Source organism: Siphateles boraxobius, unplaced genomic scaffold, assembly GCF_051911475.1.
Source record: "Siphateles boraxobius isolate OS27281-9 unplaced genomic scaffold, OSU_SipBor_1 24, whole genome shotgun sequence".
In the NCBI taxonomy this organism is placed as follows: Eukaryota; Metazoa; Chordata; class Actinopteri; order Cypriniformes; family Leuciscidae; genus Siphateles; species Siphateles boraxobius.
This window is the reverse complement of record NW_027508855.1, coordinates 19459569-19487500: the sequence shown is the minus strand read 5'-3', so window position 1 is coordinate 19487500 and position 27932 is coordinate 19459569. Positions and strand designations below refer to the sequence as shown.

The 27932-nt window shown below is 44.5% G+C and overlaps 1 protein-coding gene across 1 annotated transcript in view; it reads left to right on the top strand.

Annotated features, from left to right (window-relative positions):
• LOC143749270 (cytosolic phospholipase A2 gamma-like) overlaps positions 1-13772 on the top strand; it is an 18225-nt gene extending 4453 nt beyond the window's left edge. Inside the window, exons 8-16 of the mRNA XM_077241815.1 lie at positions 1-32; positions 5857-5922; positions 6012-6053; positions 6160-6279; positions 11434-11577; positions 12261-12338; positions 12438-12589; positions 13031-13196; positions 13279-13772. The exon at positions 1-32 is cut by the window's left edge and continues 109 nt beyond it. Coding sequence (XP_077097930.1) covers positions 1-32; positions 5857-5922; positions 6012-6053; positions 6160-6279; positions 11434-11577; positions 12261-12338; positions 12438-12589; positions 13031-13196; positions 13279-13445 — 967 coding nt within the window. The 3' untranslated portion in view covers positions 13446-13772. The remainder of the gene's footprint in view (positions 33-5856; positions 5923-6011; positions 6054-6159; positions 6280-11433; positions 11578-12260; positions 12339-12437; positions 12590-13030; positions 13197-13278) is intronic.
• The last annotated feature ends 14160 nt before the right edge of the window (positions 13773-27932 follow it).

The window sequence follows — 27932 nt, the reverse complement described above, 5'->3', positions numbered from 1 at the left end:
GCAGCTTGAAATTGACATGCTCTACCTGCAAGGTAACAAACTAATAGATTGATAGTTTCTGTGATCAGCCGGTGATCAGGTCTGTAGTAGATGCTCATTTCCAAGTCAAAACAATAACATTATGAGTAGAAATGTTAAAAAATTGTTTAGACATCAATTTTAACTGCACATTGAGTATTTAGAGTGGAGTTTGTCATGTCCAATATATTATTAGGGGAAATAAATGAAAACATTTGCTAATTTAGTAATTGCACAAAATTGAACATCTCAAAACAGGACCATATTGCCTCACTAATAGGGAAAACTAACATCCTACCTATCGGGCAAGAAGCCACCTGGGGTAAACTTATCCCTATCATCTGATTTTCATAGAATATCTAAAATAAATGTGATACACTTTTAATGATTTATTTCTTTAAACATATGTCATTAATGTAAAATACTAAATCAAATATTCAATTTAAATGTATATATTTTGACAAAATAGTTAAATAGTCGAATAATGGCATACCAATTAAATAGCTAACAGAATGGCCTCTTACACCAAATAATATTTGTTCCCTTTCGTTGTCACTCCGAGTTACGTCGGATGACGACGAATGGGGTTTCGCTTAGAACACCTACCGACTTCGAGTATTACAAAACGAGCCAATGGCAAAGAAATGCCATGGGTCTGCGGAATTTGCATAGCGTATCTCCGCCTTACCTCGTGGGTATAAAACGAGGACGCCAGCAACATGCAGATATGTTTTCGCTTCGGAGCCAAGAGTATTTCTTCACTCCACAGTCATCTCTGACTTCGCTCTACGAGACGAGCTTCTCTCTCCGGTGTTGGTGTGACGGCGATCTGCAGCGAGCTCACAGTGCCTGCTGATCTGTGCAGTGATCTGCCAGTGTGTGTGTGTCTCCCTGTGCGCTTCAACATCGTGGAGTTTTTTCTCCTCTCATAGAAGAGCTCGCACGCGGCACGTCTTTTTAACGACGGCTCGCCCGTGCATTTCTGGTTGCAGCGAACTGGTATCGGACTCTGATGGGCACGAGCGCTGTCTAGTGTGTTTGGGCTTTGATCATGCTTGAACAGCGCTCGTGTATGACTCATGTTCTCTCTGGGAACGTGATCATCGCGTCATATATAGGTCGAGACTCGGTGAACTCGCAAGAGTGAGAGTCCCTTCATCCACCACCCGATCTTCGGCTGGTGGCCAGGGTGACCTGAGGGTGTTGGTCTGGAACAAGGCGCCGACTCTGTGTCCACGCCCCAGCCCCCCCTCTTTAATGACGGTGCCCGCTAGCGAACTGATGATTCCACGAGTCTACCCTCGGGTGGCCTGTGTGTTTTCATTTGAAGCTACAGAGGATGATGCTGTGTCTGTAGCAGCATCACTAGGTGGGCTTGATTCTTTTGGAAATGATGACTCGTAACAGCTGCCACCTTCTGGTGTGCATACGGCTGTGCCTGAGTCTGATCCGGAGATGACGGCCATGCTTTCCCGGGACGATTGGTTTTTGGGTGAGACCGCCGACCCGCGTCCATGGCAAACCCCAATATCTTTCCTCCCGGACGTTCATGATGAGATCACGGGTCCTCTCGTTGGTCTCATCCGCCTTCCCTCCCCTCAGGGGCCGCTGCCCATGGCTACACTGGGGTCCCCCCGGTTGAACGCTCTGTTGCCATGCTACTGTGTCCTCAGAGTGCTTCCCGGCGCAATCCTAAGCACCCATCCAAAGCCTGTAGTTCTTTTTGTCTACACTAATCTGTGGGGAAATCCTATAGTGCCACAGGACAGGCAGCCGCCTCACTGCATCCCATTACCATTCTGCTGGTCTACCTGACCCAGATGCTCATGGACATGCAGGAGGGCGGGACTGACCCAAGTCTCTTCAGTGAGCTGCGCGCTGCCACTGACCTTGCTCTCCGAGCGACGAAAGTGGCCGTACGCTCTCGGAGTCAGGTGATGTTCACCAGTCTAGGGCTGACCGGTCTGATGTGCACGATGTCGGGCGGACCCGTCTGCTCGACACCCCCATCTCCCAGGTCGGCCTCTTCGGTGGTGCGGTTGAGTGCTTCTGGCCAACAGTTCTCAACCGTCTGTGAGCAAATTGAGGTTATTCTGCCCGACGGCCCCGCCGTCCGCTCAGATCCCTCAGTCTGCTCACCGCCGAAGGCGCCCTCCCACAAGACCGTAGGGGGGATGCCACAGCCCTCTCCAGCCCTGCCCCCCGCTAAACGCCGGGTTAAGCGGCACTTTGAGATGGGCTGCTCAGGGATGAGACTCAGTTCTTTCAAGGAGTTGGTAGCAGGGCCACTCCTTTCCCCGGTGGAGGGCTGGGGAAGAATCCTTATTCAGAAAGAGCTGACTCTCTCGTCTCTGAGCATACAGATTTCTCGGACGACACAGAGCGCCGCACACAAGCCGTGCTCTCCTCGTCCCCCTCTGTCACAGAGGCGTTTGACATGGCGTGCCGTCCACGGACCGCTTCGCCCCTGTCCCCCTCTGTCGCCAGACCCCTGACAGAGCAGGCCCCCGTGGAACGCTGGTCCTTCCCTGGTCTCCTCTGTCAGGGTGCGGTTATGACCTTGCCCCCACACTGGGCCGCTATGCCGTCCACGTCTGGGCCGGTCATTCCGCCTCGCTGCACCAGCGGGGGGACGTCTGTGGTTCTTGACGCCGCTGGCACAGTTGGGAGCCTGCCTAGAGCATCCCTATCTGCTCCGCTGGGTCGCGCGAACCATCGGCTCGGCTATGCGATTCAGTTCGCACGGTCTCCTCCCCGCTTCAGGGGAGTCCGCTCCACTTTGGTCGATGGCTATGCTATCATGAGAGCGGAGGTTGCTACCCTACTGGCGAAGGGTGCGATTGAGACTGTCCCTCCAGCTGAAATGAGGTCCGGGTTTACAGCCCCTACCTCATTGTCCCGGAGAAGTCTGGAGGCTTACGCATCCTGGACCTACGCATCTGAACCGCTCCCCTCACTGGCTGCCATTCAAGATGCTCCTGGCCAAACGCATTTCTGGATGTGTGCGGCCACAGGATTGGTTTGCAGCGATCGACCTGAAGGACGCCTACTTTTATGTCTTCGTTCTCCTTCGACTCAGACCATACCTACGGTTTGCTGTCAGGGCGCGCGCATATCAGTACGCTTTTCTCCCATTCGGGCTAGCCCTGTCTCCTGTCTGAAGCTCACTCCTGAGAACAGGTTTGCGAATACAGGGACCCAGTGCTCCGGCACCTAGCTCGTCTGGGCCTTCGGGTCAACTGGAAAAGGAGTAAACTTTGCCCCGTGCAGAGGAGCTCTTTTCTCAGTATGGACTATGTCGCCTTCTCCACTCAGCCATTGCTGACTTGCCTGAGACTATCAACCGCAAGAGTACGGTTCCACTGAAGTTTTTTCAGAGGCTCCTGGGGCATATGGCATCTGCAGCCGCGGTACGCCGCTCAGATTGCTTCATATGAGACCGCTTCAGCTTTGGCTTCGCGACCGAGTCCCGAGGTGGGCATGGCAACACGGCACCCTCCGAGTACCAGTTACTCCGACCTGCCGTCAGTACTCACCCCGTGGTCGAACCTCAGTTTTTTACGGTCCGAGTGCCCCTGGAACGAGCTTCCCGGCATGTTGTTGTCTCAACAGATGCCTCCACGGGCTGGGGCGCCATGCGCAATGGACATGCTGTCACACTCTCATGTTGAGCAGAAATGCTCCTGAAAAATTCAGTGAGATTTATCACACCCAGGTGTTGAGTAGAATGCTCCTGAAGTTCAGTGAATTTCTTCACACTTAGGTGTTGAGCAAGGTTGCTCCTGAAGCTCAGTGATTCTCGCATGTAGAGTTGACCAGTTTGGCATGTCTATTGCCTCGAGTTGCTGGCAGTACGCCTTGCCCTGCACCGCTTCCGGGCGTTGCTCAGGGGTCAACAAGTACTAGTCCGATCAGACAATACCGCCACAGTAGCGTACATCAACCGTCAAGGTGGTCTACGCTCGCGCCTTATGTCACAACTCGCCCGCCACCTCCTCTTATGAAGTCAGAAGCATCTGAGGTCGCTTCGAGCCATTTTCATTCCCGGAGTCCTGAACTGTGCAGCCGACAAGCTCTCACGGCTTCAGCCCCTCCCTGGAGAATGGCGACTCCATCCCCAGTCGGTTCAGCTGATTTGGGACCAGTTCGGGGACGCACAGATAGATCTGTTTGCCTCTCACAACTCGACCCATTGCGACCTGTATTATTCCCTGACCGAGGGCACGCTCGGCACGGATACACTGGTGCACAGCTGGACGTGGGCCGCAAATATGCTTTCCCCCAGTGAGCCTTCTTGCGCAGGTTTTGCGCAAAGTCAAGGAGGTTGGGGAGCAGGTCCTTCTGGTTACGCTCTACTGGCCCACCCGGACCTGGTTCTCCGAACTCTTACTCCTCGTGACAGCACCTCCTTGGCCCATTCCTCTGAAGAAGGACCTTCTTTCTCAGGGACGGGGCACCCTGTGGCACCCTCGTCCCGATCTTTGGAGCCTCCACGTGTGGCTCCTGGACCGGACCAGGCAGGTAGGAGTACCCTACCACCTGCGGTGGTGGCTACCATCACTTCCGCTAGAGCGTCGTCCTCGAGACACGTCTACGCGTTGAAGTGGAACCTCTTCGTCAGCTGGTGCTCTTCTAGCCGAGAAGACCCCCGGAGATCCTCGGTCGTTGTCGTGCTTTCCTTCCTTCAAGAAGGGTTGGAGCGAAGGCTGTCTCCCTCCACCCTCAAAGTCTATGTTGCCGCTATTGCCGCACTCGCACTTGGTAGAAGGTAAGTCCTTGGGAAGCACAACCTGATAATCAGGTTCCTGAGAGGAGCGAGGAGACTGAATACTCCTCGCCCTCCTCTCGTTCCCTCTTGGGACCTCGCGGTGGTTCTAACTGCCCTGCAGAGTGCTCCCTTTGAGCCTTTGCAATCAGTGGAGCTTAAGCTCCTGTCGATGAAGACAGCGCTCCTGGTTGCACTGGCCTCTATCAAGAGGGTAGGGGACCTTCACGCATTCTCCGTTGGCGAAGGCTAGAGTTCGGGCCGGCTTACTCTCACGTGATCCTGAGACCCCGGTCTGGATATGTGCCCAAGGTTCCTACCACTCCGGGACCAGGTGGTGAACCTGCAAGCGCTGCCCTCGGAGGAGGCAGACTCAGCCTTGGCACTGCTCTGTCCAGTATGTGCTCCATCATATGTGTAATAGGAGTCTTAAAATTAAAATTGATCCACTGTAGTCACTTGGACTATTTTAACGATGTCTTTAATAACTTTTCGAGGCTGGCAAGTTTCAATCCCCGAAGAAGCCTATGGAGGAGTGATCCAGCCCTCAGATTTCATCAAAAATATCTTAATTTGTGTTCCGAAGATGAAGGAAGGTCTTACGGGGTTGGAACAACATGAGGGAGAGTAATTGCTGACAGAATTTTCATTTCTGGGTGAACTATCCCTTTAAGCCTCACCCTTGCCTTCACTCTTGGTCCAGTCTCTGTTATGTTTAAATTTGTTTGCACTATCTGTTTGCTTGCGTTTTGAGTAAGAATTAAACTTATTAGTGTTTTGTGAGAACCTGAGTCTTCTGTTTTCAGCTTCCCTGCAAATAGACTTATCCAATGACAAAATAAATAAATAATACAAAATTATCCATTAACCGCAAAACTCTTCAGATGAAATAAATGTCATAAATGTTCAGATGAAAAGTCAACCATAATTAGTCAATACATTTTTAGAAATTATATTTCTTACTCCATACCTAATCTGATCACAGCGAACTGTTATATACTGTATATACATATTTTATTAAAAAAAATATTGCAATCTTCCTGTTTGTTGCTGATATTGTGTGTTTTCTGCAGGTTTGTGCGGCAGCGCTTTAGCTGATGGAGACGAGAATCTGAAATTCATCTGGCAAAAGATAAAAGGTGCAGCTGCATTTGTTCTGAAAAATCAGTTCTGCCTAAAACTGACAGTCAAATCATTGTCATATGAACTCTGTTTTTTTTTTCTTCAGATTTCTTTAATCCTTTAAGATCCCTTGAGGGAATGGGGAAAGGTAAAACATCTCTTGTTGGATTTATTTATTGATAAGTAATGTGGTAAAATATTTGATAAAACATTTGTCAGTGTTTTCATGTTTGTTCACTGTGTGTTTTCTTCAGAAGATCCAGACTCCCAAAAGTGTTTCCAGGTGCTCTTGGACCTTGTGGACATGAATCTCTGTGTTTTGGATGGTAAAGATCCTTCTGCTCTTGAGGAATCCATCAGAACAAAACTGACCGGTAAACCTTTTTAAAGATAGAATTTATATATAAGGGTTAATTTTTTTGAGGAGACACAAAGAAAGAAAGAACGGTTATTGAACATTTCCACTTTTATTGCCCAACAAATATATTTAATATTGATGCCAAGGAAAATGAAAATGGGGGACAGACATACAATCTGTTCAGTGGGTTATACTGTCAGATCAAGTCTAATATCCACAGTGCATGTTTTCTTGAGTTTTTTTCCTCTTGACACAAACTGCTCAACATACAACCCATTAACTGGACAGTATGTCCCTCACAGCAAGTTCATGTCAAATTAAATATGTAATCTACTGTAGGTAAGTCACAACAGGAACCTGCTGTTTATTGATACTTATTTAAGAAGAATACATTTTTATTTTGGAAAGACTATTTCAATGTACATTTCAGGGTTGCTGATGTCACTAACCCGGGAGGAATGTCGTCTAGTCCCTACCAGCTGTTTGTTGTAGTCCTTTTCTTTAAAAGCAAATATCTACCTCCCTTTGCTTTGAACTTTGAGCGCTGTAACTTTGCAGATGTTGTTTATGCTCAAACAGCAACATTACACACTAGCTAAACTTAGAAAAGTGAAATCGTGTTTTACCACCCCATTAAAACGAATTATAGATAATATTATGAGACAGATATTTAATGGCTTTTCAGCAAAATTTTAAAAGTAAAAATATTATGAAAAATAAGCAATTAAACAGTGAAAATTGAAATGCAAAAATATCAACTCTGTGTCTGAGGTTTTAATTTGTGCAATAAATTAAAATTTGAGTTGATTCGAACCCCTGCAGACAGTTGGTCAGAACTGTGTATCAAGTTGAGGACATTCACTCTCCAGACTCCAGAATCTCTTTTAATGAGTTTACTGATGATAATTTGAATGCAAATATGTGTAGTTTTTATATGCACACACACTACATTTGTAAGCTCAGGATGCTGCCAACAAACATGAGATTAAGCTGATTAATCTGGAAAATTAGAATTACATGCTGTCAGATAAGAATAACTCAGTTCTCTTACGAGAGGTTCTCTCGTATTGCGTAAGTTTAGCTTACGCTACCGGAAAGATTCATCTTCTTGAGATATTGAATCCAAATAATTTATCCTTAATTTTGTATTCATTGTCAACCCAGTGCAGCAGCTAGCAGACCTAGAGCAGGCCATCTCGGTTGCTCATTGACTGCCCTGCGGGCAACTGCTGCAGCCTACCAGTGAGCCTGGCGTGACGTCACGCCCAATGAAGGGCGCCCGCGCCTTCATAGCGTCACAGCCAGCCGGAATGGGCGTGGCTTAGCGTATAAAAGTAGGGGCTGTAGGCTGACTTCTCTGATTTTTCGTCTCTTCAGCGAGCTCTTCGCATCGCTGGATCTAAGAGAAGCCACCGCCGCCGTTGAACATCGAACAGCCAGCTTAGGACAGCGCTGAGGAAGCCGGCCGTCTTCGCCACCTTCAGCCATCCGTGCGAGCTACGCTATCCGGCGACATATCCTTTACCTTGCTATATTCTAAGAGCAGCGAGTGTCTTTTTAAAGATGCCTCGCGCTTCCTGCGGCTCGTGTAGAGCCCCGCTCAGAGCCGGAGACCGCCACTTGATCTGCCTCCACGAGATGGCAGTCACGGTCAGCCCTCCCGTCAAAAGCCTGCAGAGCCAATTCCGCCTTGGTCGGCCGCGCATATGCCGCCTCCGGCCAGGCCGTGTCTGCTCTCCACTCCATGGCTGTGCTACAGATCCTGCAAGCCGACCTCCTTCGTGAATGGGATGAGAAGGGCCGGGATCCAGCTGCGGTTACAGACCTGAGAAGTGCGATGGATCTCTCTCTCCGCGCCACTAAAACCGCAGCTCAAGCCATTGGACGAGCCATGGCCGCGTTGACTGTAACAGAGAGGCACCTCTGGTTGACGCTCGCGGATATGAGGGAAACTGAGCGAGCCACCTTCCTGATCGCGCCGCTCTCCCCAACTGGTCTCTTCGGCCCAGCGGTGACCGGGATCGTTGACCGTTTTTCTGAGGTACAGAAGACCACGCTCGAGCTCCGCTACAGGCCGCTCTCGCGAGAGACAAAGAAAAGAACAGTCTCCTGTGCGAGCCAGCGCCCAGCGTCCAGCACAGCCTCAGCCTTGGCAGCGACGTCAGGGTGGCCGCCCTAGGTCGCGCTCAGACAGCCGTCACAGACCGCCGTGAGGAAAGACGCGCGTGAGAAAAGACGCGCGTGAGAAAAGACGCGCGTGTCCCGCTGCGGCCGGACCGCCGTCAAAGGTTATATCCCTGTCAGTCCCCTTCAAACAGGCTACTGCAGTGGTTCATTTAGCGGCCAACGAGCTGGTTTGTTCAACCTCTCGCCTGCACACAAACGCCGTTTTCACGATGACCCAGAGAAATCTCAAAAAGAGTATGATGTCTGGTCCGGCTCACGCCGTCGGTGTTTTAAGTGTAGTGAAAGTGCCCACGCCCCAGTGTTCACCCCTAAACACAAGCACTTCGAATCTCGTGTCACTCACAGAGCAAGCTCTCATAAAGCGCAGAAAAGCCGCTCGAGTGTTGAATGTAAGAAATGTGTCCACAGGTCTGTGCCCACTATCTGCCCGCTCTGTTACACGATCAAAAAAGCAGGTTATGAATGTAAGCCTCGTGCTCGCCAGAGAGCGTTTACGCTTGCTAACACAAACCTCCCCCCGGGCTCCGCCCGCGAGTTTAAGTGTTATCACAAAATGCAGGCGATCATCCGCGACATTTGAACAAAGTGCTTGCGAAAAGACCGTTCAAAATGCTTACGACCAGGAAAATCCTTGCGCACGTTCTGCGCTGGTTTATTGCTCTAGATCTGAAGGATGCCTATCTTCAGATTCAGATAAAACCCCGTCACAGGCAATTTTTGAGATTCGCCTTCGACGGTCAGGTATATCAATACACCATCCTGCCGTTCGGCCTGTCCCTAGCACCCCGTACATTTAAGAAGTGCATGGACGCGGCGCTCGTCCCCCTGAGAAGTCAGGGGCTGCGAATAATAAATTATCTGGACGATTGGCTGATATTGGCACAGTCAGAGACAGAACTGCTATCTCACAGAACAGTGCTTCTCAGTCACCTGGAAAGGTTGGGCCTCACGGTCAACTGGACCAAGAGCTCATTACTGCCCAACCAGTCAATTTCCTTTTTAGGAATAGAACTGGTGCCATGACGGCTCGTTTATCGACACAGCTCGCGCGCCGTGAAGGGCTTCCTCCCGTTCATACAGGACCAACATGTTCTTGTCCGCTCGGACAACATGTCTGTGGTATCCTATGTAAACCGTCAGGGCGGTGTCAGATCCAGAAAACTCTGCAATCTGACGGAACGCTTCCTTAATTGGTCTCAGATGCACCTGCGTTTGCTGAGGGCGGCGCATGTGCCTGGCCATTTGAATGACGGCCCAGACAAACTGTCCAGGGACAATGTTCCCCCAGGGGAATGGTCCCTGCACCCCCAAACGGTCCAGAAGCTGTGGCGCTTATTCGGCAGAGCGGAAGTCGACCTATTTGCATCAAAAGACAACGCTCAATGCCCAACGTTCTTCTCGAAGGACGAGGACGCGCTGGCCCAGCCTCCCGCTATATGCTTTCCCACCGGTCTCTCTGTTACCACAGGTGATCCAGAGAGAATCAGGGAAACGCGCCACTCGGTGTCACTCATAGCCCCACGTTGGGAGAATCAGATTTGGTTCCCGGAAATAGCACGGCTGTCATTACAGCTCCGTGGCCGATTCCGGTAAGGGCAGACCTCCTCTCTCAGGCTCGCGGCGCGATCTGGCATCCCCATCCAGAGCGCTGTTCTCTGCACGCATGGTTGATCAACAGGTACTCGTTGCCCTGCCAGAAGGAGTGATGAACACTATCATGCAGTCTAGAGCTCCTTCCAAAGGAGTCTAAATGGTCGGTGTTCTCCGGATGGTGCACTGACAGAGGTCTGGACCCACGGACGTGCGGGGTGGCGCATCTGCTCACCTTCCTACAAGAGCTGTTGGATAAGGGGAGGTCCCCATCCACGCTCAAAGTATATGTGGCGGCCGTGAAAGCGTTCGCAGAATCGACGCACGGCCAGTCACTGGGAAGACATGAGTTGGTCATCCGCTTGCTGTCCAGCCTGTCCAGATGTATAGTGGACGCTATAGCAGCTGCTTACACGTCAAAAGGTCTGCAATGCCCTCTGGGCATCAGGGCTAATTCCACGAGAGGCGTGGCCTCGTCGTGGGTGTGGTCCAGTGGGATTTCTATCCATGACATACGTGTAGCGGCGGGCTGGAGCTCTCCGTCTATCTTTGTCAGGTTTTATAACCTAGAAGTTCCTGCCTTGCAGGCTAAACTTTTGTCAGTTTGAAGGAGAGGTGTATTCTGCCCAGATTCTCCTGCTCAGATCACTCTGTTGAGTGACTCAGCTCTCCTGGTTGAGCTGCACTGGTAGGGTATGTGCCATGTGCCTATACAGACCAGCACGCTGCTCTGTATTGCCTATGTGTGCTGATTTACAAGTAATGGCCCGCGTGGCTGGCCACCTTATTTTTTCCACTTATGGGGTTCCCCTGAAAGTTCGGGGGCTCATGGTGGATGCTTGGCGTGCACGGCGTTGACAAAGTGTTCCCGTAGCGTAAGCTAAACTTACGCAATACGAGAGAACCTCTCGTAAGAGAACGATACTTGGTTACTAACGTAACCTCGGTTCTCTCTAGAGAGGGAACAAGTATTGCGTAACCGGCCGTGCTCGCGCCACGAGCGACTTCGCTTCAGTCGACTAAAAACCAGAGAAGTCAGCCTACAGCCCTTACTTTTAAACGCTAAGCCACGCCCATTCCGGCGGGCTGTGACGCTATGGAGGCGCGGGCGCCCTTCATTGGGCGTGACGTCACGCCGGGCTCACTGGTAGGCTGCAGCAGTTGCCCGCAGGGCAGCCAATGAGCACGCGAGATGGCCTGCTCTAGGTCTGCTAGCTGCTGCACTGCGTTGACAATGAATACAAAATTAAGGAACATTTTTTGGCTTCAATATCTCGAGAAGATGAATCTTTCCGGTAGCGTAAGCTAAACTTACGCAATACTCGTTCCCTCTCTAGAGAGAACCGAGGTTACGTTAGTAATTGAGTATCGTTATGTTCTTCTCTTTTTACAGAACTCGTTCCATACAAAACTCAGCTGATTTTTCCAGTGGAGAAACTGGATCTCACTGATAAAGAAGCTGCAAAACTGTATATGAAGAATTTCACCATGGATGTATGCAACAATTCGAGTGTTCGGTTCAGTTTCTGGCCATTCGGTAGGTTGAACTGATATATATACAATGTCCTTCACTTTTGATTTTCAAGCCAGATTAGTGAATAAGCCACTTTACACAACAAAACAGAACAAAAATAGCCGTAACTGAGCTTCCAGTTTAAACCAGTGTGAATTAATGCCTAATGACTAAACTTTCTCATACTAGGACCCTAGAGTGGTAATTATATATAATTTATCTTGAGAACCGCTAAACACATTGTTTAGGAAGAAAACTGCATTTGTTCTCTTTTGGTTAACATTTTTATTTTCCTTGCCATATTATTAGATAGAGTGAGGGCTACTTATTAGTTTCATTGCATTAGTATAAGGATTGTTGTGGCATGCAATAAAAACAAGTGTGTGAGGAATACAGGTAAAGAGAGAATACATATTTTCTTTCTTGGTGCTTTACATTTTTATTAGTAAAAGAATTATCGGACTAATTCAAAACGCGAGTCTAAATAATTCAATAAAAGGACCAGCTCATAGTTACAGCTCATAGTTGATTTGAGTCATTTGTTCATGAATCGGACTATACGATCACGCTGTACATTTATTTTGTGTTCAGTCCACGAGGAGTTGCCTAGTATAGGCGAAATACTTGTGTCATGTCTGAAATATGTAAATACAGTGATCTTAAGAACCACTGAAAAAACTTTATTTTAAAGTGTATTTGTTGTACAGATCTTTGCTACAGCATTTGTAGATGCATGGTTCAGTGGATTTGGGGCAGGAAATATGACTTTCTCCACAACATGACAGGTGAGAAGAGTCTTGCTGATAGCTAAGAGTCTTGCTGATGTGAATAATAAACATGACTCAATGTGACTCATTTGTGATCTCTAACTCATAAACTGTCAGATGAAGCAGTGCCCGTCGCTCCGAAAAGTGAGACGAGAGACTATGAAGATGCTGGACTGTTGCTCAACTCACCCTACTTCTCAGTGCTGAGAAAAGAGAGAAACACTGACCTCATCATTTCCCTAGATTTCAGTGATGGTGATCCTTTCACGGTATTATATATAATTCTCTCTAATATAATAATGCACACTTACTCTCATATAACCTAATTTAAAGGAATAGTTCTCCTAGAAATGTAAATTCATCATTCTCTCACCCTCATGTTCCAAACCTGTATGACTTTCTTCACAAAAGATTTTTTTTTTTTTGAAGAATCTTGCTGACACAATGAGCATCAGAGGTCACACTAACCTAAAATTAAAAAAAGTGTTGTATCATTTTAACTGGGAAAAAAAAAACAAGAAAGAAAATATTTTAAATATGTTTTAATTTCACCAATCATTATTTGGTATATATAAAGAAAATCTAATACCCGGAGTGAGCTATCCGTTAGCATTCCCATTCATCTGAGTGTCAGTTTCTCAGCTGACACATGAACCGCTGGAAGTACTTCCACTTTTAATAAAGTGATTTGCAATGCTTTTCCACTGCAGACAGTGAAGGACGCTGCCAAGACGTGCAGGGAACGAAACATCCCTTTCCCTGAGGTCATCATTCCCAATGGACACTCAGAGAAACCGAAGGACTTTTATGTGTTCAAAGGCCAAAAAGTTCCAACCGTGATTCACATCCCTCTCTTTAATGTGATCAACTGTGGAGGCAAGTTATGATCTTACAATATCCTGAATAAAATCTGACATATCAACTGTGTTCTGATTTAAGTGTGTGATTGTTCCATCAGATAAAATTGAGGACTGGAGGAAGAGATATGGCACATTTCAAGGTCCTTTAAGCGCTGAGATGATCACTGATCTAATGGAGGTCGCTGGAAAAAACATCTCAAACAATACAGCAAAAGTGGTGGAAGAGATTCGTGCGATCGTTGGGCAAAAAAGATCCAGGTGCTAACATGACAAAATTTAATAAATTGTGTTTCATTTCTTTTTCTCTCTTTAATAATCACTTAAAATTGACAGGCATTATTACTTTTTCTGCCAAATGTGATTTGTGTGCCATTTATAAGATAATCAGAGGTTGGTAAAGTTTGTGCTTCATTTCTGTTTTGATGTTAAAAATGTTTCTGCATGTTTCAATCTGTTTATGATTGACCTTTATTAACAGCTGATCATTAATAAGAAAATCAGCAAAATATTGTATTAGCTACTTTGACAAATATTGTATATTGTCAGTTATTGTTTCTGTTCCAATGAATAATAAAGTGCTCTTGAAAAATAAGGTTTTGTCCTGGTCACTTGGTATCATATAGCAAACAGCACAAATGCTCACTATTACTAAACTGATAGTTGTGGTCCTGGAGGCTGATTGGTCAATCCAGATATCCAGTCATAAAACACATTAGCTACTATAATAAATGAATAACCCTTTATCACTTAATGATTGTAGTCACAATTTTGAAATGGGTGGTCAAATAGAAATGTCTGACACATAGGCCAAAACAGAGTTTAGTACTAGAATGGCTGTTTACAGTTATTTACTGCACTGTTAAAAAAAAAGGTGTAATTTTACTGGTAATGGTCTGTATTTTTTATTTATTTATTTTTACAGAATTGTACCGTTTTGTCATTGAAATGTCTGTTATTATATTGCTATAATTTAAAAGTCCACTATTAAATTTACGGGTGATTGCATGTATTTTGGTTTTACATAAATTTTGTTTTTTAAAAGAAAATTGTCTGTATTTTTACAGAGTTATGTGTAATTTTACATAAAATATTAAGTAATATTTTACAGATTCTTTCTGTGAAATTAGAAAACAAAGAAAAGAAGGTATAACTGCAGAAATCAGCAGTCATCCAACATGTTTTCCATATTTTTTTTTAAGGTTAAATAATAGTATTTTCACATACGGTACATAGGCCTGTATTGAATTAATATTTATTGTAGAGTCTTTTAATCTTGTCTCACGAATAGATGCTCATTTTGATCATTATTTCATTTTCTTATTCTCCCCTAATTTCATGTATGTTGTTGTATTTATGTCAAGAAGCACAAGCAATTATATTCCCCTAAGGAAACTTTTAATTACTATTATTATCCAGAAGCAGGATAACATGCAAGCACATGCTCAGCATTCTCTCTCTCTCTTACTTCACATGTATCTAACTCAAGAACCTTGAGTGTCATCTAGTGGTGCATTCATGTCAGGACATCACATATTCCCCTCTTAGTTAAATGGATTCTTTCTGTAGCCAACAATTAACATGAAATAGAAATAAAGAACAATAAATCAGTAATTTAAATGTACGGGGCATGTGAACATCTTTTATTTATTCCACAAGTTTTGACGCGTATCTTCTTGCCTTGTACTCACACTCGAAATCCATAGGCCCTATAGTTCGTTTATCACTGTTTATTCTTTCAAATCAACAAAGAATCATGTTTCTTACATACAGCATAATCCTCTTGTGCAGCCATGTCTTCTCAACAACTTGTTTGAAGAGATATTTATAAGGCAATTTATGCTATAATAAATGGTCAAAAGCTTTGTGTTCTCCCAACGAGCATCTGCATGTATTGCATGAGCTTCAAACTTTTTTACATGTGCTACAAAATGCACATGCACATGCACATGCATGTGTGGGCATGTGTGTTACTGCACATGCGCGGAAAGAACAAATATAAAGCAAAGAAGTATATTCAACAGGAAATTACTAATTAACATAAATAATGATTGTATCAAATTTACATAATAAAAATATACATTTTGAAATATGAAATATGGCTCTTACAGTATCAACAATTTCACATGTATATGAAGAATACACTAAGCAACACATTACATGAATGCAAATTTAAAATAAACAATATGAACAAAACTGCTCAACTACTATTCAGTACATGAATGTTCATGTGTGTTGCAAAAGTCAATGTCAGTTTCTGTGACTAATAGACATGGTCCTTTAGCCAACCTGGCTCACGTCTTTGATGTGTCTCATGTGGACAATCATCAGAAGACACTGAATTTCCAGACGGTGGAATGAGGGAATCAGGTTTTCATCATTTGTCAGTCCATTATCCAGAGCATTAGTCGGCAGAGGTGCGAGACACGATGCATGCCACTTCTTTCCATCGTCTAAGAGGTAGGTGTAAGGGACAACTTTTTTCCTAACCTCAACTGGAGGAGTGAATTTTGGATGTCCTTTTGGTACATGTATTGACTTTTTTATGCACACTTTATCCCTATTTTTGAAAAGAAGAAAGATGCACTCGATGCTTGTTGTCAAAGCGATATTTCATGACATCCTGACGTGCTGAAACACGCTTCTGCAGTTGTTTAGGTTCATGACCAGAAGGTGAGGGTTTCAGGACATTGAGGCGGGTATGCATTTTCCTCCCATGAAGTAATTTGAAGGGGGAAAGACCTGTCACAGCATGAGGTGTAGCACGATAGATCTTCAGGAAGTCAGTCACTGTTGCTTTCCATGGTGCTGATTGTAGGATTGCTGATTGAATTGTACTTTTCAGAACTCTGTGGAAAAGTTAAATAGCTCCATTTACAGCTGGATGATACACAGATGTGCGAATGTGCTTAATGTCTCTCTCTTTAAGGAATTCAGCAAACTCTAGGGAAGTAAACTGAGGTCCATTATCACTCACCAGAGTGGTCGGGTTGCAGTCTCTACTGAAGACAGAGGTAGGAAAAGCAGTCACCTGTTTTGTTGCAATAGATGCAGTAAAGGCTACCTCGGGCCATTTACTATAATAGTCAGTGAGTGTCAGAGCGTATCTACAGTCCCAGACAGCAGTCTCAAAAGGGCCCACAATGTCTATCGCCAGTTTTTCCCAAGGTGCAGAGGGTAAAGGAACAGGCTGAAGTGGCAAACAAGAGGTTTTCGCAGTTTTATCCAGAGAAAGGCATAACTGACAGGCGGCAATCTTTTCTTCCACAAGTGTGTCCATTCTGGGCCACCAATACATTTAACGCAGGGGTTGCTTTGTTCTCACAATCCCCTGATGGCCCTCATGTGCCATGCGGACTAGCGACTCACGCAGTTCCCCAGGTACTGTACCACCAGGCGAGACCCTCTATACACAAAATCAGCTTGCACACTCTTTGTTTGTAGTACGATCTGTAACGACTGAGACAAATCAGACACAATGCGTGAATGATGGGTGGTTGGGTAGATATTGTGTTTTGCGGTAGTTGGTATGCCATACGGAACCGTTGCCACTGAACCTGCATTAACGACGACAGTGGGGCTCGATAGCCTTAGTCAAACGGGCCGGCGCGTATGGTTGGGTTGCGGAGAGATTGTGAGATTGTGGTTGGGTCTCAGCAGCAGGAGGGATGTAGAGGTCAGTAAGCAGGGCTGCGTTGAGTGGGGGACGGAGGGGGGTGACTCTGGGACGCAAGAATCACTGTCCTCATGTTTTTTATCATTTACGCCCGTGTTATGGAAATCATTATGAACAGCAGCTACGCTAATTATTTTCCCTTTTTGCTTTTCTGCTGTTATCTCGGGACGCGAGTCCCGAGAAAAACGGCGTTCGTCAGCTCCAGTTTGTATCCAGCCTTTCACAGAGACTTCAGATACGCCAATCACAAAGCCTGTGAAGAGACGACTCAACACCGGCGATATGGACCCTCTATGGTGGACGGCACTGATCCTCAACAACTCGTCTCAACACCGGCGTGATTACTTGGACTTCCAAAAGATGGAAATGGATAAATATTCTAAATGTTCCGATCCAATCTGACTTGTAATGCTGCCCGAATCATAAATCATGCACTGTTCCTTTGTTGGCCAGAGGAGAACTGGCCCTCCGACTGAGTCTGGTTTCTCCCAAGGTTTTTTTCTCCATTCTGTCACCTGATGGAGTTCTGGTTCCTTGCCACTGTTGCCTTGGCTTTTGGCTTGCTTAGTTGGGGACATTTAATATTCAATAATATTTTTGATCTGCCTTACTTAAGGTGGACGTTGACTCAATTTTCTTTTAGAAACAAACTCTGTTATATTATTTTCATGTTATCACTGTGAAGCTGCTTTGATACAATCTGTATTGTAAAAAGCGCTATATAAATAAAGGTGACTTGACTTGACTTGACAATTATTTGTTTTAGGTAACATATAATATTTAAAACTCACTCAGGGATCTGTGGTCCCATCCCCCAACAAGGGCAAGAAGGGTCTTTGGTTACCATGACTACGATCAGATAAGTTGGTTTTATTGCTGTTAAAAAATGTGATCATGTGATCCAAGACAGAAACAGACTTCAAAAAAAATTTTGATGCATTAATCATAGACGAACGGATCTATAAAATGAACCTACACCCCAGAAAAATTGTGAATGATTTACTGTTTGTGTAGTGTCTTTTAATTCTATTAATTTTTATTTTTGATGCTGTGGATTATTTTGATAAGAACCAACGGTCAATGTAACCTCACCTATAAAATGTTTGGGCTCTATAACTTGGTACTTTGAAGATCGAAATGACTGTGTACATGATATGTCGATAACAATAACATATTAGTATTACAAGAATCTTTCATAGTTTCTTCATCGGCTACCACCCCTCCAGCAGGCACATGCAAATGAGCACCCTTGAAACAAAGAGCCATAAACCAAATTCTCCTGCCTGGAACTTCCACCTTTCTTATTGACCGAGCCAACCCTGAGAGGTGGGACCTTTCTCAGGCTTTATATTGCATCTACACCAGCCATTCGCTCTCTTGACTTCTCGGTACGTTCGCGGTGTTGTGCTGTCCTGCGGGGCCTCAACAGGGCCCCAGGGCCCCGGGCCTTGACCAAACCAGCCATGTGCTCATTCGGGAGAGAAAGGACTCTCTCAACCACAACAGAATCCAGGACAACCTCAGGAGTTTGGCACAACGTCTTCATTCAACGCAAAAGAAGTCCATCGCAACTCCCAACATTTACTCTCTTAGGCCCCATCCACACTACTACGTTTTAGTTTAGAAACGGAGACCTTTTGCTACGTTTGCACCTCCCGTCCAGACTAAAACGGCAAAAACGAAGACCTAAGACGGAGAAGTGTAGAAACGCTACCGGCCCCGTTTTGCGTTTTGAATCTCCGGAGGGCGTTTTAGTGAAGATGGGTCAAAACCGAGGACTTTAGAAACGATGACGCAGAGGCTCACGCTCGGCTCTCTGATTGGGTGTCATACAACGGAAGAAAACACACAACGACAGCCTGGACTACCAGTTAGGTTAGTGCAAGTAAATTCTGCATTTTACAATGCTATAACTGCCTACATGCGCCGGAGGCAAGCCATTATTCGAGCGATCTGTGACAATTCCCGTGTGCAGCGGCGATATCGACCGTACATGGAGCGTCGGTTTTGGGTTAAGCTGGGAAGAATCAGCGCATGGTGGGATAATTTTATCAATGAAGTTGTGGTTCCTGAGGAATGGTGCGAAAACTTTTGAATGTCCAGATCGGCACTTATCAACCTCAGCGAAATCTGAGGAATAGTCAATCTGATTCCTACGCGCATGCCCAGTGTAGGTGAATAGTCACGTCATCCGCGTTTTCAGTTGTTTTAATGTGGACGGAGATCAGTTCTAATACGCAGCTAAAACGCTGGTGTGGACGGAGATCGTATTCGTTTTAATTATCCGTTTCTAAACTAAAATGCAGTAGTGTTGATGGGGCCTCAGTCCTCTATTCCTCGGGCCTTCACTGCTGCTTCTTCGGGTTGATGTCTGCATTAGAGGTGCGCGGTTGGCGGTTACAGCCGCGGACTCCGCGGATAAACCGCGGATCGGGCGGATGACGTGACGAAAAAAAATATTTTAATTAAATTTGGGCGGGTGGCGGGCGGTTTCTAGTCTCGCGGCTGTCATCAGCAGCGCCTTGTATGGCCCAATCAGCGGATGGCGGGCGGGTGCAGTTTTGAAAATTGGTCAAAAACGTTGGTGCGGATGGATGGCGGACGGATGATGAGTTTTGTGATTCGGTTGCGGATGAAATAATAGCCCATCCGCGCATCTCTAGTCTGCATGGACCCCCCACCGGAGCCCATGTGACCACAGCCTGCTAGGCCTTCACTCTCCCAACTTCATCCAACGGAGAAGAAAAGGATTGCAACTTCAACATTTGACACTCACAGAACCAACAAACGTCAATTTTCAACAAATTAAAGAATTGTGTCCACTGCAAGGCCATGCAAGTATGCTTTTAAGAAGGTGCTTCGAAGATGATAATATTGATGGTTCTTTTCATAGTTAAATGGATCTTTTCCATAGTTCCATTTCCTACCTCCGGTTTCTTTCTGTCACTTTAACCATCTACCTATGAATGCATGAATGAATGTGTAATTGTTTGTATGTAAGTTATGTTTCCGTATTTTTGTTAATAAAACTTGTGCACAATATGTAATTGGTTATGATTCTCTGCTTGTATACGAAGTTTACTTTACGATTTAGATTGTGACTACATGCTCTAATAGTACTGTACAGTAAGAAAGACATTTCCCTTCCCCGGAAATGAATATTTCTTTGAATTAATAAACAATTAATAAAGTACGACCATATTAGCCCGGTTCTGTCAACACTGCACTGGCTCCCTATTAAACATCATATAAATTTTAAAATATTGCTGACTACCTACAAAGCACTAAATGGTTTAGCTCCCCGGTACTTGAGCGAGCTCTTAACGAATTCTTACACAGTCTGTCAGTTTAAATCTAGACTAAAAACACATCTCTTTTACCTGGCATTCACATAGAACATAATACATTTCTATTATTCAAATCAGTTAAATGATTATTAGGCTGCATAGATTAGGTCAGCCGGAACCGGGGACACTTCCTACAACACCCGATGTACTTGTTACATCGTAAGAAGAATGGCATCTATGCTAATGTTAGTCATTCCATTTATTACGAGGTTTACTGAAGTCAGCCGGATCCGGACCGTATCCAGATCAGATGGTGAACCTGCGCCTGGATATGACCACAACGCATCCTGAAGTGCCAGCCTCATCAGCCCTGTGAAGGCCACATGGACACCTCAACAAACTCGTTTCCATACCGGCGTGATGACTCCGACCTCCAACCAGATTGAACTGGATAAATATTGTGAATGTTCTGATCCAATCTGACTTCTGACCTGTAATGTTGCCTGAATCAAAATCATACACTGTTTGTTCTTTGGCCAGAGGAGAACTGCCCCCCGACTGAGCCTGGGGTTCTCCCAAGGTTTTTTTTTCTCCATTCTGTCACTGATTGAGTTTTGGTTCCTTGACCACTGTTGCCTTGGCTTTTGGCTTGCTTAGTTGGGGATATTTAATATTCAACAATATTATTGATCTGCTTTACTTCAGGTGGACGATGATGCAATTTTCTTCTAGAAAACAAACTTGTACTATTTTCATGTTATCACTGTGAAGCTGATTTGATACAATATGTATTGTAAAAAGCTATATATAATTAAAGGTGACTTGACTTTGAGAAATGTTTTTTTTCCAGCTGACGAACAATAAAAACCTTGACAGCCAATCAGATTCTACTCGACTTAAAAAGCTTAAGCACTTAATGGCAGACAACATAACCACAGTGCGCGTGTAGCCGGTTTGTGCGTGCATGTCTCCCTCGCTACGAAACGGCTACCCCTCTGCGTTGTGTTATGTTGAATATACAGGGGACAGTAAGCTCCACTATTACCACCTGCCTGGTCGACTCCGATGTAATCACCATGTCTGGGCGGAGTGAAGTGGCCGTGATGTGATTCGTGAACTTTAGCTGCCATCCAAGGTCCACTTGAAGTTGCCAGTCTCTTGCATTGGCGAGGATCCCACCTGGGGAGCATGGCTGCTGATGTGGCTTCTCCCCAGCTCTGACAAAGGAGATGATTTGCTTGGAGGGATGCTGACTCTTACTACTCTGAATTGCTGCGGTGATAGTATCTGCAAGAGCCCTGAGGACCTGATCATGTCGCCTTTGAAAGTTACAACGCTCAAAGTTCAAAACAAAGGAATATAAGCTTTAAAAGAAATAATTTTTTTAAAGACTACAACAAATGGCTGGTAGTGACTAAACGACATTCCTCCCAGGTTAGTGACATCACTAACCCTAAAATTTACATAAACCCCACCCCCAGAACACACAGTCCATGTTGAGAAGAGGAAAAGTTGTTGTAGTAGAGCACATTTGTGAGTCTGCTCAAGCTGTCGCATCAGTCTTTTCACATGTAATACAAAAGGTTACGCAAATGCAATAGCATGCCACTCTGTAGGCATCTTACAACAGTTCCCACACGACCGATTTTATAGATTATCATGACAGAATATGCTAATTGAAGATAGTTAACTCCACATCAGCAAGATAAATTCATCAACTAACCATTCAGAAACGTCCTGTTACATTCTACATGTTGTCACATCTTCTTGAGTCTCTCCATCATTGTCCGACTCCAGTTTAAACATAAAAGGCAGAAGAGTTTCTGATATTTTAGTCTTTGTCTGAGAGCTGCTAACACACAGGAGCTTGTGAAGCTCTGCCCTCTGTGCTGGGAGCAGCAGTTCATTTGCATTAAAAGGGATACACACGAAACGACGCGTTTTTACTGACCCTCAAAAAGGGACAACTTTAACATGCTGTAAAAAATGATCTGTGGGGTATTTTGAGTTAACACTTTTACTTACACACTCTGGGGACAACAGAGACTTATTTTACATATTGTAATCACACTGCATCACTCGGTTAAAAGTCCGTGTTTGCAGATAAAACGAAAATATAGGAAAGTTAACGTACTCATACATACTCATTTACACATCTTCATGAAACAGATAAATTAATTTCTGATTATTTCACTTTTAAAACTGGTTTAAAAAGGAGCAAACAAAATGCATACCTCGCTCTGCATCAGCATATTGTACAAATATATGTATATTTGTACAGTATCATATGAATTTGCTGATTTGGTAAATTGTATGAATTCTTAATAATTCGACATGACACTTTATTAGGGGTTCTTACTGATGGGGCCGTGTGGTATGTAAAAAAAAAATATAAGAAACATCAAATGCTGTGCAAAATGTAACTGCAGTGATGTTCTATCAATGGTTAAGACCAACACAGACATACCATTGGAAATGTTTGCCTTTGCAGCTTTTTGCATTCTCCGTAAACGCACAAGATGGCCAAATTCATCCCTCTTCACGAATACAGGTTTAACCTTTTCACCTTTTCCTTTTCAGCTGAAACAAAGAGAAATATATACATGTCGGGAGAGTGTGTTAAAAATGTGACCTGTGACCAAAATATTTGAGAGGAAGGACTTTAAGGAAAGTTAAAGGGATAGTTCACCCAAAAATTAAAATTCTGTCAGTAATCACTCACCCTCCAGCCTCATAAGACTTTCGTTCATCTTCGGAACACAAATTAAGATTTTTTTGTATAAATCTGATAGCTGGATCAATCCTCCATAGGCTTCTATGGGATTGAAACTTGCCGGCCCAGAAAAGTTATTAAAGACATCGTTAAAATAGTCCAAGTGATTACAGTGGCTCAATCTTAAGTTTATCAAGCGATGAGAATACTTTTTGTGCACAAAAACAGCAAAAATAACGACTTTATTGAACGAGTGAGTTCACGTAGTGTAACAGCACAGCGCTTCTGTGTTGTACGTCACACGTAGGCTTACTATTGGCCGACGCTGGTCATGTATGTGATGTGCAATTTTCATTTTTGGGTGAAGTATCCCTTTAATGACACACAAAATAAGGATACATTCATTAAAGCAAATCAGTTGTAATAAAAAAAGTTATAATATATAATCAGGTATATATATGGAGCTTTTGCGAGAGATGGCCTCTTAAAAGAGCTGTTGGATTAAAGGTTGTTGTGGGAGATGGAGGAGTATGTGATCTTCAAGTAAAAAAAATACTGAATTACAGTTACATTACAAAAAGGTATCAAAGGCATGACAAGAGCTGTGATTATTGTGGTAAAATCATGGCAAGTGTTGTGTTACTGTTTCAACTACAAATACCACAGTAAAAGTATGGTTACTGTGGTAAAACTATGGCAAGTGTTGTGTTACTCTTTCAACTACAAATACCACAGTGAAATGACAGTTACTCTGGTAATATCAGTGCTGTGGTTAGTGTGCTTTATACAAATAGTAGACGTTAAAAACACAGTTATTGTGGTAAAAGCATGGTAAGTTACTGTGGTTTAACTACACCCACCCAAAGGATTATTAGGAACACCTGTTCAATTTCTCATTAATACAATTATCTAATCAACCAATCACATGGCAGTTGCTTCAATGCATTTAGGGGTGTGGTCCTGGTCAAGACAATCTCCTGAACTCCAAACTGAATGTCAGAATGGGAAAGAAAGGTGATTAAGCAATTTTGAGCGTGGCATGTTTGTTGGTGCCAGACGGGCCGGGCTGAGTATTTCACAATCTGCTCAGTTACTGGGATTCCTAGGGTTCTAGGGCACAACCATTTCTAGGGTTTACAAAGAATGGTGTGAAAAGGGAAAAACATCCAGTATGCGGCAGTCCTGTGGGCGAAAATGCCTTGTTGATGCTAGAGGTCAGAGGAGAATGGGCTGACTGATTCAAGCTGATAGAAGATCAACTTTGACTGAAATAACCACTCGTTACAACCGAGGTATGCAGCAAAGCATTTGTGAAGCCACAACACGCACAACCTTGAGGCGGATGGGCTACAACAGCAGAAGACCCCACCGGGTATCGCTCATCTCCACTACAAAAAGGAAAAAGAGGCTACAATTTTGCAAGAGCTCACCAAAATTGGACAGCTGAAGACTGGAAAAATGTTGCCTGGTCTTATGAGTCTCAATTTCTGTTGAGACATTCAGATGGTAGAGTCAGAATTTGGCGTAAACAGAATGAGAACATGGATCCATCATGCCTTGTTACCACTGTGCAGGCTGGTGGTGGTGGTGTAATGGTGTGGGGGATGTTTTCTTGGCACACTTTAGGCCCCTTAGTGCCAACTGGGCATCGTTTAAATGCAACGGCCTACCTGAGCATTGTTTCTGACCATGTCCATCCCTTTATGGCCACCATGTACCCATCCTCTGATGGCTACTTCCAGCAGGATAATGCACCATGTCACAAAGCTCGAATCATTTCAAATTGGTTTCTTGAACATGAAAATGAGTTCACTGTACTAAAATGCCCCCCACAGTCACCAGATCTCAACCCAATAGAGCATCTTTGGGATGTGGTGGAATTGGAGCTTCGTGCCCTGGATGTGCATCCCACAAATCTCCATTAACTGCAAGATGCTATCCTATCAATATGGGCCAACATTTCTAAATAATGCTTTCAGCACCTCGTTGAATCAATGCCACGTAGATTTAAGGCAGTTCTGAAGGTGAAAGGGGGTCAAACACAGTATTAGTATGGTGTTCCTAATAATCCTTTAGGTGAGTGTATAAATACCACAGGAAATTTACATACTAAGTTAAAACCGTGTTGTGGTACTGTGCTTTAACTACAAATACCACAGTTAAAAATATGGTAGGTGAAACCATTGTAAACTGTGTGCTTTTTCTGTGCTTTACAAATAGTAGGCTACACAGTGAAACCAGTTTCTGTGGTAAAAGCATGGTAAATGTTGTTACTGTGTTTTAACTACAAATACCACATAACAACTACAGTAACTGTGGTAAAATCATGGTAAGTTTTGTGTTACTCTGCTATAACTATAAAAGTACACAATAAAACACATCTACTGTGGCAAAATCATGGTATTAAATCATTGTGTTACTGTGCTTTAACTACAATAGTACACAATAAAAACACAGTTACTGTGGTAAAAAGCATTGCAAGTGTTGTGGTTACCATGGTTATCTACGGTTATGGTGGAAGATGCATGGTATGGGATGCGGTTTCTGTTCTTTAACTTCACATGACATGGCGGATCGACAGTTACTATGGTAAAGCCTAGTAAATGTATGGCTTTTTTACATGATTCCACTCCCACTACAGGCGAATTTCACATGAATACCACAATGAAAACTAACTTTATAATTTGATATATATATGATTTGAACATCAAAACCTACCTGCATGTGTGTTGAAGTAAACAAAAATCCATATTTTCGAATAAATGGGAGAGTTTGACGTAAACTGGTAGCAGGTAGATAAAAAACCCACAATGCATTAAGGCGAAAGTTTATGTTGCATTTCTCTATATCTCTAGCTGCAGGCCAATTAAGTGAACGCTCTTATGTTTTGTATTTGAAGGTAGTGACCAACGACCTAATTGGTCGTATGGGTTGGGGGACTTGGGAATCACAGTTTGACCTGGAAAAGGGAGGTTTGGGTGGACGTTTCAGGAGAGGAACGGGAGAAGGTTTGGACTCTCTCTATGCTATAGGACAAAAGGGATTCTGTCATGAACACAAAGGAGGATTCAGTAGCCAGTGTGAAATATAACAATTTATTTTGAAGACTGTAGACAAGAGGGAAGGTAAGAGTCAGGTGAAGCATGAGCAGATGCAAACTCACTATTGGGAGCGAAGGCACGCAATGGGCAACAGTGTCCTCCAAGATGACTCCAGCTGACGATAAAAAAACAGACAGGAACAAAAAAATCCACAGGAGACGCAGCACAAGACCAGGGAGACTCAAACACAACCAGGAACAAAGCAAGGTAACACCAAACAATCTGACAATACAGGACGCATTACACAGGCATTATAGCAGGGCTAATGAGCCGCAGTTGGCGTTGAGTAGCGCATCAGCAAAAATCAACTGACACATGCACACACTTACCCCGGTTTTCCACCAACTGCGGAACAGCTGCGGCCATGACTGACAGCTGAAGTCACGAGGACCAACAAGATCTCGCAAATTCACGTATGATCATTCAATAAAACAATCTGCCCTGTGCTGAATTGCTGCAGAGCTCTCCAGCATCCGGCAAAAATAGAAGCTCTGCGTATCTGCTCCGGAGGGCTGCGGATCGCCGGAGATGGGACGGAGTCGGAGCCGTTCCGCAGTCAGTGAAAATACACACATTGTCTTTATTGGAAACCTATTGACTCCGCCGTCCGGAGCGGAACCGCAGCCGTTCCACAGGTGGTGGAAATCCGGGGTGAGAGAATGAGTCAGTGAACCCATGAACCGTGACAGATTCAGCCAAAGATCTTGCACAGCTTGCATATTTACATTTACATTTATTCATTTAGCTGACGCTTTTATCCAAAGCGACTTACAATTGCTATATTTCAGAGGTTGCACGCCTCTGGAGCAACTAGGGGTTAAGTGTCTTGCTCAGGGACACATTGGTGTCTCACAGTGGATTTGAACCCGGGTCTCTCACACCAAAGGCATGTGTCTTATCCACTGCGCCATCACCACCCCGACATATCACACCTTATAGGCGGTGGGGCGGTAGCCTGACGTTGTCATACTCAGATTCTAGTAAGGAACGTGAGTCTGATACTGCTCCACTGGGCTGTGATTATGGGACGTGTTTCAACCGAACCAGGAAAAAAAATGCATCTGCAATCAATTGGATAGACCGAATCCCGTAGGAAGGGCGGCAAAAACATCTTTCCGATCGATGCCTCGATGCCTTGATCGCGGTTCTCTGTTCATCTTTTAAAATGAATGCGCTGTCTACATCTAACAGAATCTACACACAAATTCTCTTGCGGCAGCCATTCTTTGTTGTAAACAAATTCAACCCAAACGCTCTTTGGTGACATGGATGATTACGTTACTGTTGATCATCTGACCATCATCGCATAAAGCCCGTCCTGACAATTTGATTGGTCCGAACAGCTTTGGTTCAGGCATACCAGAGCCCGTCTACGGAGAGCCTGGCCACTCCCTATTAAGTCCTTTTGTACTGAATTTTGGTTGTAGTTCCACCAGACTTCCACTGGGGGCGATCGTCCATGAGTGCAAAATAACTGGGACTCTATGGAGCTAGACGGCTAAATTTGTCTCTTTCACCCGATTGCCGTTGAGAAATCTCAGATTTGATTGTAGGTTTTGCAAGTTCAACATGGGTTATTATAGGTCGAAAGTTGAATGAACGAGTACTTATGTCCTTTCGATTTCTTACACGCTAGCATTCTGCTAATAAACGCTGATTGGTCAGTGAAGGACTGATTACGACCAGAGATACCGCTTGATGACATTGTGGCATCTGAAGCGGGACTGGAAAATTTACACGGAAAATAAATTGAATTTGAGTACTTGTTGTGTTATTCTTTTTATTCTTGTGTTAGGAAATACAGGATACATATGGTATAGTATTGCCACCTTAAAAAACAACATGTATTTTCGGGCGTGGTCTTTTAAAACAACAAAACAAAAACTCTACTAGCATGTGTATTTACCTGTGTCAGCTGTGTTGTCAATGGCTTGAGAGAAAAGAAAGTGCAGACAGAGCCCGTCTAATGTCCCTTATT